The following is an 11,474-nucleotide window of genomic DNA, read 5'->3' as shown; positions in this document are numbered from 1 at the left end:
TGGTATACACTAAACATTTAAGAGTGCATTATCTACCAAGTGCATTATGTATATTACTGAGTTAATCATGTCATTTTGCCAGAATTCATCTGCATAGTCATGGTATGAACGACAGCCCCTTGAATGGATGGCCTTGTGCAGTGAACAACCTGCCCAACTGTACACAACTGCCTAGTGCTACCATGAAGTGCAGGGGCTGCATTTTACCCCAGGACAATGTAGATGGGGTCTGCGATTCAACAATAAATGTTGAACGAGTGATCACGTTGGACACAGCTGTCTCAAGAGAAATGTTTGAAGAAGGTCAGCACCAAATGGCTTCCAAACAGAATTTTTTAAAAAAATATTTTTTCAGAGACAGGGTCTCACCATGTTGCCAGGCTGGAGTGCAGTGGCTATTCACAGGCACAACCCCACTGTTGATCAGCACAAGGAGTTTTGACCTGTTTTGTTTTGAACCTGGTGGGTCTCCCATGCCTGAGGGTCACCATATTGACACTGAACTTAGCGTGAACACCCAATTGGCATAGTGCACTACAGCCTGGAACTCTTGGACTCAAGCGATCCACCAGCCTCAGTCTCCCAAGGAGCTGGAACCATAGGCAAAGGCCACCAGGCCCGGCTGGCTTCAAACAATACTGTTGAGAGAGAGAGAGTGAACGCAAAGGCAGACAAAAAGGCCCTAGGGGCTGGGCGTGGTGGCTCAAGCCTGTAATCCCAGCACTCTGGGAGGCATGCTGACAAGTTTGACGCCAGCATAAAGGACTATAAAGGATCAAAAAGCAAACAGAACTGAATCCGCATTCTAGTCTCTCTCTCTTTTTTTTTGAGTTGGAGTCTCACTCTCCCCCAGGCTGGAGTGCAGTGGCACACTCCCGGCCACCCCAGCGTCAACCTGCTGGGCTCAGGCGATCCTTCCGCCTCAACCTCCCAAGTAGCTGAAACCACAGGCATGCACCACCACGCCCGGCTAATTTTTTGACTTATTGTAGAGATGAGGTCTCACTAAGTAGTCCAGGCTGGTCTCGAACCCCTGAACTCAGGCAATCCTCTGGCCTCAGCCTCCCAAGGACTGTTCTTTTTTTTTTTTTTTTTTTTGAGTTGGAGTCTCACTCTGTCGCCCAGACTGGAGTGCAGTGGCCGCTCCTGGCCACCCCAGCCTCGACCTGCTGGGCTCTGGCGATCCTTCCGCCTCAGCCTTCCAAGTAGCTGGAATTACAGGCATGCGCTACCACGCCCGGCTGATTTTTTTATTTACTGTAGAGATGAGGTCTCGCTGCCCAGGTGGGTCTCGAACCCGCGGGTTCAGGCAATCCACTCACCTCAGCCTCCCAAAGGCGCGGGATTATAGGCTGAGCCACCGAGTCCAGCTGAGGACCGTTCTTTAGGATACCCTTCTTGACAGAGCAGAACCCAGAACTGGTTTGTGATGACAGCATGCTCTATCCTTCAGAAAGCTCTGGCTTTTGAACCATTACAGCTGTTGGAATCCCTGTGAGAACTTTTGTATTCTTCTAATAAATTATCTTTTATTTAAACTTAAAAAAAAAAAAAAAGGGAGGTGAGAGGATTGCTTGAGCCCAGGGGTTTGAAACCAGGCTGAGTAATATGGCAAGATCTTGTCTCTACAATAAATCCAAAAATGAGCTGGACATGCTGGTGCGTGCCTGTAGTTCCAGCTGTTTGGAAGGGTGAGGTGGGAGGATCGCCGGAGCCCAGCAGGTCAAGGCTGCGGTGGCCGTGAGCATGCCACTGCACTCCAGCCTGGGCAACATGGCAAGACCCCATCTCTATAACAAATAAATAAATAAATAAATAAATAAATAAATTGGCCGGGCATGGTGGCATACACCTGTGGTTCCGGTTACTTGGAAGGCTGAAGCGGAAGGATCGCCAGAGCCCAGCAGGTCAAGGCTGCGGTGGCTGTGAGCGTGCTACTGCACTCCAGCCTGGGTGACAGAGTGAGACTCCAACTCAAAAAAAAGAAAAGAAAAGAAAAAGAAGGCTCTAGGATCCAGAGCCCCGCCCGCTTGGCCCCCTAACTGTGTTCCCCCAGCCTCCTAGCAGCCCCCCAGAATCCCCGAGCTGGCATCTGACCCTGACCCTGACCCTGGCTCCTGGCAGCACCTGGCCAGGTCCCCCTCATAGGGCTGCCCGGGTGGCCTGCAGCCCCAGCCCAGCACTCACCCTGGAGCATGCTCCGGTAGGCACCCTCGGTCACTGCATACACGTGGGGTGGCACTTCGTGACGCTTTTTGCCCCGGTACATCTCCACGATGGCCTCTGTGTAGATGGGAAGCTGCTTGTACGGGTTGATGACCACACAGAAGAGCCCAGAGTATGTCTATAGTGGAGGAGAGCAGAGAGGGTCTCAGCCGCCGGCCTGTAGCCAGAATGGCATCCTGGGGCTGCAGTGTACAGTTGGGCAGGCTGTGCACTACACAAGAGCATCTGCACCATGACCATGTAGATTTGAATAACCATGATGAGCATTTTTGGGCTGATAATAGAAAAGAATCCCTCCAAATCGCACAAAGTCACCGTCTGGATGAGCATTCACCCTGAGAGAGAAGGTGGCCTGTGCAGCCAGTCAGACGGGCCACAGCTGTGTCTGCCTGGACCCAAATACTTGAAACGACCACATGCGAGGTCATCCGATGAAGCTCTTGGGAGCTGCAAAAGTCTGGAAGAGACCTGAATGCATGCGCAGATGGGGGATTCCCAGGAAACTCAAGGTACAGACACAGGACTGTACTCAGAACATAACCGAGTGAAAGGAACACATCAGGGCCAGGCGCGGTGGCTCATGTCTGTAATCCCAGCAGTTTGGGAGGCAAAGGCAAAAGGACTGCCTGAGCCCAGGGTTTCAAGACCAACCTGGGCTCCTGACAAGATCTCTTCTCGACAATAAATAAAAACATTAACCAGGAGTGATGGCGCATGCCTGCAGTTCCAATCACTTGAAAGGATGAGGTGGAAGGATCGCCTGAGACCAGCAGGTCGAGGCTGTGGTGGCCGTGAGCATGCCACTGTACTCCAGCCTGGGCGACGGAGCGAGATTCCGACTCAAAAAAAAAAGACAGGGAACAAAGGCCAGGCTCGGTGTCTCAGCCTGTAATCCCAGCACTTTGGGAGGCTGAGGTGAGTGAACTCCCTGAGCCCGAGGGTTCAAGACCAGACGAGGCAACTTGGTGAGACCTCGTCTCTATTAAAAAAAAAAAGGGGGGGAACATGTCAGGGACTGTATGAAGACCCATCTGCGCTAGGAGGGGTGGAAGAGGATTACTGCCATACAGTTATTCAAGTATACATGGAATGTCTCAGGAAGGGTGTTTGTCGGATTTGCAGCTGAAATGCAGCAGGAACATGACTATGGTTCTGGGGACACAGTTGTTAAGAGTCCTGTTTACACGACTATGCTTTGGGGAATTTTTTTTTTTTTTTTTTTTTTGAGTCAGGGTTTCACTCTGTCACCCAGGCTGGAGTGCAGTGGCACGATCATGGCTCAGTTCATCATGGTCTTGACCTTCCGGGCTCAGGAGATCCTTCCGCCTCAGCTTCCCAAACAGCTGGGACTACAGGCGTGCGCCACCACACTGGCTAATTAAAAACATTTTTTTTGTAGAGACATGGTCTCGCTATGTTGCCCAGGCTGGTCTCCACCTCCTGGGCTCAAGTGATCCTCTCGCCTGGGCCTCTTCAAGTGCAGGGATTACAGGTGTGAGCCACTGCACCCAGCCTAGTAGTACATTTTTATTAAAGGAAATGCTACATTTCAGGTTCAAGGGGAGTGAAAAGAAATATGTAGATTTTTTTGGCATCCAAGTTCATGGACACCCCGAATTCTATCCACACACTTCTTCGTCCTAGATTCAGGACTCGGTGATGGTTTAAGAACTGGTCCAGCTCACAGGGGTGGCAAGCAGGCGAAGGGGTACTCAGTGAGCACAGAAACAGTTAGCTAGAAAGCTGGTCAGGCATTTACCTAAACCAGCCAGAGAGCTAGTTAACTATTAACCAGTTAGCTACTTGGCCAGCTAGTTACCGTTACCCAGAGAGCTGGTTACTAAGATAGTTGGCAGCAGGACTGCTTTTGTTTTTTGTATTTTTTCCCTTGAGTTAGGCTCCTACTCTGTTCTCCAGGCTGGAGTACAGTGGCACGCACGATCATGGCTACCACAGCCTCAACCTCCTGGGCTCAGGCAATCCTCCTGCCTCAGCCTCTCAAGTTGCTGAGATTATAAGTACACACCAACATGGCCTAATTTTTCAATTTTTTTTTTTGTAGAGACGAGGTCTCACCATCTTGTCCAGGCCGGTCTCGAACCCCTGAGCTCAGGCAATCCTTCTGAAGTGCTGGGATTACAGGCGTGAGCCATGGTGCCAGGACTAGGACTGCTTTAAGCTCCCAGACAGACTCCTAACAGCGGGAGGGTGGGTGGCCAGCCTGGAGTGGAACAACCGGTTTGCTGGGTGTCTGCCTCCCAGCCTGAGAGGCCTTAAAGGGCTGCTCCCTGGAGCTGGGCTCTGAGGGTGGGGCGGCTGGACCGCATTCCCTGGGAGGGTATCTCATGGCTACCGGCGCCCACTAGGGCTGTCTGTCGGGAGCCCACTCCCCATTCTGCCCCCCTCCCAGCCCCTCCCTCCAGCCACACCTCGTTTCCAGGGTGACACCATGACAACAGACACCTGAGCAGGCCAGCCAGGCCAGGGGGCAAAGGCCAGAGGCTGCTGAGTGTCGGGGCAACTCCCCGAGTTGCCCTGTGTGGCTGGAGAAGCCCGGCTGGAGGAGTCCGAGGTGGCTGCCCTCAGGGTCTGAAGATGTCCCGGCCCCACCCTTCCCGGCCCAGCAACCAGCAACTTCCCCCGCAGTCTGTCTCAGTCTCCTCCTTGGGAAGCCAAGGACAGCACTCCCCACCTCCTCACAAAGGCTGCGGGGATGAAAGGAGATAATAAATAAAAACCAGCCAAGCCAGGGTGGGCCCCGCCCCCACAGCCAACACCAAACCCGGGTCCTGAGGCTCACGCCACCGTCCCTCCACAGAGCCCAGGGGCACACAGATGCTGAGGCTACCCCATGCCGGGTGCAAATTCAGGGACATGGTGTCTTCTGGCTGTGTTGACTTGGCATGAAGGATTTGTCCCCTTGAACCTCTCTGTCTCCAGCCCTGGAAAATGGGACTTTTTTTTTTCTTTTGAGTTGGGGGGTCTCACTCTGTTGCCCAGGCTGGAGGGCAGTGGCACGATCCCGGCTCACCACAGCCTCAACTTCCTGGGCTCGGGCAATCTTCCTGAAGACAATGGGGTCTTTAAATGCTGTCACCTAGAAGGGTTTTGAGAGTGAAATGCCACAATGCGTCTCCCAGTGCTTTATGGAACAGGGTGCACCCTACATGAACTCCCTCTCCTGACCTGAGAGTCCCAGTGAACAGACGGAGGCCCTGAGCAACCCGAGGACAAACAGCCTGTTGGTGGCAGACACTGGGTTTCTGGATTCCCAGACACCTCGCTTTCCAATGGACAACTGCCTTCCAGACCACTGGTTGGCCAGTCAACAAACATGTATCAAGCGCGGGTTTTGGCTGGGCACCGTGGCTCATGCCTATATTCCCAGCACTTTTGGGACTGCTTGAACCAAGGAGTTAGAGACCAGTCTGGGCAACACAGCAAAACCTTGTCTCTACAAAAAAAAAAAAAAAGAAATTAGCCAGGCACGGTGGCACACACCTGTAGTCCCAGCTACTGGGGAAGCTGAGGCAGGGGGATTGTCTGATCCCAGGAGGTCCAGGCTGCAGTGAGCCCTGATTGTGCCACTGCACTCCAGTCTGGGTGATAGAGTGAGGCCCCAACAAAAACAAACAAACAAAAACTACAGTTTTTAAGCAGAGTGGAGCTTGAATCATACCTCTAACATTTTTCAGGCTGGGTGGCTTCAGCAAGCAAAACTTCTGGGTCTCACTGTCCTTATCTTTCCTTTTTCTTTTTTTAATGGAATACTTCTTTTTATTTCTTTAAAAATTGGGGTCTCACTCTGTTCTCCAGGCTGGAGTGCAGCTCTGTTCTCCAGGCTGGAGTGCAGTGGCATGATCATGGCTCACTGCAGCCTCAACCTCCTGGGCTCAGGCAATCCTCCCACCTCCGTCTCCCGAGTAGCTGGGACTATAGGTGTACGCCTGGGACTACAGGTGCACCTGGCTAGTTTCTTCATTTTTTGTAGAGATGAGGTCTCCCTATGCTGCCCAGGCTAATCTCTAACTCCCTGGCTCAAACAATCCTGCCTCAGCCTCCCAAAGTGCTGGGATTACAGGTATAAACCACCACGCCCAGCTCACTGTCCTTATCTAATGGGAATATAAACAGTGCTTCCCACATTGAGTGCTGGGAGCCACCCACAAGCTCCTGTGCATGCGCAGGGCTTACTATGGACCCGGAAACACTGCTCATGCTCCATGTGTTAGCCACTATCAGCTTCTGTTGGGCCCGTGGCTTCCCCTCTGCTGGCTGTGGGGAAAGGTGATAATCCCTACCTCACAGCCTTGTGTGGATGAGGAAGGATCAGTGAGATAGTCTTGGAAAGAAATTCAGACCAGCACCCAACTGTGAAAGCAGGTACTCACTAAATGCTAATGATCTTTTTTTGTTTTTTTGAGTCAAAGTCTTACTCTGTCGCTCAGACTTGAGTGCAGTGGCACATTCATGGCCACCGCAGCCTTGACCGGCTCAGGCAATCCTTCTGCCTCAGCCTTCCAAGTAGTCAGAATTACAGGCATGCTCCACCACACCCAACTAATTTTCTTTTGATTTACTGGAGAGATGAGGTCTTGCCAAGTTGCCCAGGTTGGTCTCGAACCTCTGGGCTCCAGCAATCCTCTCATCTCTCCTCCCAAAGTGCTGGGATTACAGGCATGAGCCACCATGCTCAGCTGCTGATCTTATTAAGTCCCGATATACTTCCAGAATCTTCTACCTCACTTGCACTTCCTAGGCTCCAAACCTCTGGCTCCCCAGCCATCACCTTCACTCAGGTCCCACCATTTCACCCCCCCCCCCGTGAACTTTCTGAATAATCTTAATGCAGTGGCTAGGACCTAGGGTCTACAGTCAGACAGACCTGAGTTCAAACCCCAGCTTAGCTAGTTCCTAGCTATGGGGCTTATATCCAAGTCCTGTCCTCTCTCGGAGGCTCAGTTTTCCCACCTGCAGAATGGGGATGACAGCAGCTACCTCACAGGTTGCTGTGAGGATTCAGAGTATTTATTACGAGGCTAAGAGGTGTGACGGCTCATGCCTGTAATCCCAGCACTTTGGGAGGTCCTGGTGAAGGGATCAATCACTTGAGGCCAGGAGTTCAAGACCAGCTGGGGGAATATAGCAAGACCCCCATCTCAATAAATAAATATTTTAAAATATTTATGAATGAAGACAGGCCTGGTGGCTCACGTCTGTAATCCCAGCACTTCGGGAGGCCAAGGCAAGAGGATTGCCTGAGCTCAGGGGTTCGAGACCAGTCTGGACAACTTGGTGAGACCTCATCTCTATAATAAATCAAGAAATTAGCCGGGCATGGTGGCATGTGCCTGTAGTTCCAGCTACTTCGAAGGCTGAGGCAGAAGGATTGCCAGAGTCCAGGCGATCGAGGTTGCGGTAGCCGTGAGCGTGCTACTACACTGCAGCCTGGGTGACGGTGAGACTGCAACTCAAAAAAATAAAATAAAATAAATAAATAAAAATGAAAATAAAAAGAGGCAGAGAAGCCGGGCTCGGTGGCTCAGCCTGTAATCCCACGCCTTTGGGAGGCTGAGGTGAGTGAATTGCCTGAGCCCGCGGGTTCGAGACCTGCCTGGGCAGCGAGACCTCATCTTTACAATAAATAAAAAAATCAGCCGGGCGTGGTAGCGCATGCCTGTAATTCCAGCTACTTGGAAGGCTGAGGCGGAAGGATCGCCGGAGCCCAGCAGGTCGAGGCTGGGGTGGCCAGTCTGGGCGACAGAGTGAGACTCCAACTCAAAAAAAAAAAAAAAAAAAAAAAAGAGGCAGAGAGGGGCTCAATGTTCTGGGTGTCATTCTGATCTGTGGGGTCTTTGGCGAGATCCAGGGGAGTGGGTCAGAAGCCTCTTTCCCAGGGCTTGTGAAGGTGTGTGAGGAAGGGGCCGGTACAGCCTGGAGAATGTGCCCGTCCCACCCACAGCCAGACAGCCCTTGACTCAAATCCCAGTTTCTACCACACGCTGAGTGGCCCTAGGTCAGCTACCGTCCCTCTCAGAGCCTCAGTCTCCAAAAACATTCTCATCTTGTGTCTGTGACCCTCCACAGGGTGGAGGATGTTAGGGCAAGTCTCTGAGACCCCACCAGTTCAAGATGGAGTTTGGAACATGGGGTCAGTTGCCTGGGTTCAAATCCTGGCATGACTCTTTCACGGCTGGGTGGCCTGGGCCCAGATCACTTAACATTCCTGAATGTCAGGCAACACCAACAGTCCCTGGCCCAGCGGTTAGCTGATAACTCACACGCAGCACTTAGAATGGTGCTCAGCACCTCATGAGTGCTCAATAAATATTTGCCAGCCACTCTTTATTATTTTTCATTATTGTTGTCCACATTCCGTGTCAGTCTCTCTAATCCTATTTGCTCTTCTGTTAAATGGAATTACTAGCCCCTTGGCTGCTCATTAGAACCGCCCTGGAAGCTTCTTAAGAATACCAGTGTCTGTGTTCCACCTCCCAGAGAGCTTGACTTAAAGGTCTAGGGTGGGGTTCAGGCATTGGTATTTTCTTAAAATTCCCCAGATGAATCTAACATGAAGCCGAGGTTAAAAGTCACTGCCCTGTCCCATCATTTGCTGTAGAGATTATATAATGTGACAGATAACAAATGCTTAGCACGGAGGCAGGGAGACCACCATAGTCAACCTCACTATCATCAATCCCACCTTCAATCTTAAGAGGCACCACAGCAAAGTGGGAAAGCCTGGGGCCAGACTCCCTGGGTCTGCCAGGGCTAACTCATGACCTTTTTTTTTCTGAGTCAGAGTCTCACTCTGTCACCCAGGCCGGATGGCAATGGCACGCTCATGGCCACTGCAGCCTCGACCTGCTGGGTTCAGGTGATCCTTCCACCTCAGCCTCCCAAGCAGCCGGAACTACAGGCACATACCACCACACCTGGCTAATTTTCTGATTTATTGTAGAGGCAAGGTCTTGCCAAGTTGCCCAGGCTGGTCTCGAACTCCTGGCCTCAGGCAATCCTTTCACCTTGGCCTCCTAAAGTGCTGGGATTACAGGCATGAACCACCATGGCTGGCTTAACTGTATGACCTTAATCAAGGAACTTGACCTCTCTGTGTCTCAATTGTTTTACCTGTAAAATGCGGCCAAATGCTTTATAACTGTGAAAACTTATGGAGGCAATGCTGGGAAGAGTACTTAGTAAATGCGCATTTTCATTGCTATAAACTCTCTCTGGGCTCAGTTGCCTCTGATGTAAGATGGGGATAATAATTGACACTACCTTGCCTAAGGTAAGATTAAATGAATTAATATGTAGGCATTTAGCTCACAGTCTAGTTTTCTATACCCAGTGATTCTTATTAATTATTGTCCCAGGTTCACATTCTTTTTTCTCAAAACCCTTGAGATGAATAATAATTGAGAAATTGAATTTTTTTTTTTTTTTTTTAGTTTAGGCCTCACTCTGTTGCCCAGGCTAGAGTACAGTGGTGTGATCACGGTTCACCAAAGCCTTGACTTCCTGGGCTCAGGTGATTCTTCCGCCTCAGCCTCCCAAGTAGCTGGGACTACAGGCGTGTTTCAGCATGTCAGCCTAATTTTTTTTTTTTTTAGAGATAGGGTCTATGTTGTCCAGGCTGGTCTTGAACTCCAGGCCTCAAGCGATCTTCCTACCTCAGCCTCCCAAAGGACTGGGATTACAGGTATGAATCACCATGCCTGGTTTAACTGTATGATCAAGGAACCTGACCTCTCTGTGCCTCAATTGTTTTACCAGTAAAATGAGGCCAAATGCTTTATGATTGTGAAAACTTAGGGAGGTAATGTTAAGAAGAGTGCTTAGTAAATGTGTGATAAGTGTGCATTTTCATTTTTATCAACTCTCTCTGGGCTCAGTTGCCTCTGATGTAAGATGGGGATAATAATTGACACTACCTTGCCTAAGGTGAGATTAAATGAATTAATATGTAGGCATTTAGCTCACAGTCTAGTGCATCATTTTCTATACCCAGTGGTTCTTATTAATTATTGTTCCAGGTCCACATGCCTTTCTTAAAACCCTTGGGATGAATTATATTTGAGAAACTGAAATCTTTTTTGAGTCAAGGTCTCACTCTGTCACCCAGGCTACATTGCAGTGGCACAATCATGACCACTGCAGCCTCGACCTCCTGGGCTCAGGTAATCCTTCCACCTCAGCCTCCTGAGTAGCTGGGACTACAGGTGTGCATCACATCTGGCTAATTTTTTTTTTTTTTTTTTTTGTTGAGATGATGTTCTCACTCTGTTGCCCAGGCTAGTCTTGAACTCCTGACCCCTGACCTCAAGTGATCTTCCTGCCTCGACCTCCCAAAGTGTTGGGATTACAGATGTGAGCCACCATGCCTGGCCAGAAACTGGAATTTTATTTTATTTTATTTTATATTTATTGATTGACTGAGTTGGAGTCTCACTCTGTCACCCAAGCTGGAGTGCCGTGGCACAGTCATAAGTCACCCTAGTGTCGACCTGTTGGGCTCCAGCGATCATTCTGTCTCAGCCTTCCAAGTACCTGGAACTATAGGTGCGTGTTACCATGCCCAGTTAGTTTTTTATTTACTGTAGGGCCGAAGTCTTACCAAGTTGCCTGGGCTGGTCTCAAACCCATGGACTCAGGCAATCCACTCGCCTCAGCCTCCCAAAGTACTGGGATTACAGGCTGAGCCTGGCCAGGTATTTTTTTTTTTAACTTAAGGAAAATAATATTATTTATATATTATGTGATAACCCCAATGGGGCCTGAGGCATCCTGGTAACCCATTGACTTATAATTTGGCAACAATTGTAGGCATAGTCACAGGACACAGGATAAAGAATAGAAATATGTTGGGTATGGTGGTTCACCCCTAGAATCCCAGCACTTTGGGAGGTCAGGGTGGGAGGATCGCCTGAGGCCAGGAGTTGGAGACCAGCCTGGGCAACATAGCGAGACCCGTTAATGCAAACAATAAGGAAAATCAGCCGGGCCACCCCAACTCAAAAAAAAAGGGATTAGAAATAGCCCCACGTTAATTCGGGTGGGGGTCCTGGCCCGCCGCTCCCCACCGGGACCAGCCCCTCCCGCGGGCGGCGGCCACTCACGTAGATGAGGCCCGAATAGTAGCGCTCGCGGAGGTTGTGCAGGACGGAGGCCTCGTTGAGGCAGGTCAGCTCGGCCATGTCCTCGGCCTTGCTGAACTTGGGCGGGTTCATGCGCTGGATCTGGTCCCG

The 11,474-nt window shown here is 50.6% G+C and overlaps 1 protein-coding gene across 1 annotated transcript in view; it reads right to left on the bottom strand.

The window, feature by feature from the left end:
• LOC103250625 (myosin-14) overlaps positions 1-11,474 on the bottom strand; it is a gene marked incomplete at both ends in the record, with an annotated part of 21,581 nt that extends 10,107 nt beyond the window's left edge. The window contains 2 exons of the mRNA XM_021708126.1: positions 2,188-2,344; positions 11,346-11,474. Coding sequence (XP_021563801.1) covers positions 2,188-2,344; positions 11,346-11,474 — 286 coding nt within the window. The remainder of the gene's footprint in view (positions 1-2,187; positions 2,345-11,345) is intronic.

This window comes from Carlito syrichta, unplaced genomic scaffold (genome assembly GCF_000164805.1).
Source record: "Carlito syrichta isolate Samal-C Ts95f unplaced genomic scaffold, Tarsius_syrichta-2.0.1 Scaffold130742, whole genome shotgun sequence".
In the NCBI taxonomy this organism is placed as follows: domain Eukaryota; kingdom Metazoa; phylum Chordata; class Mammalia; order Primates; family Tarsiidae; genus Carlito; species Carlito syrichta.
This window is presented reverse-complemented; position numbering and strand designations above follow the sequence as displayed.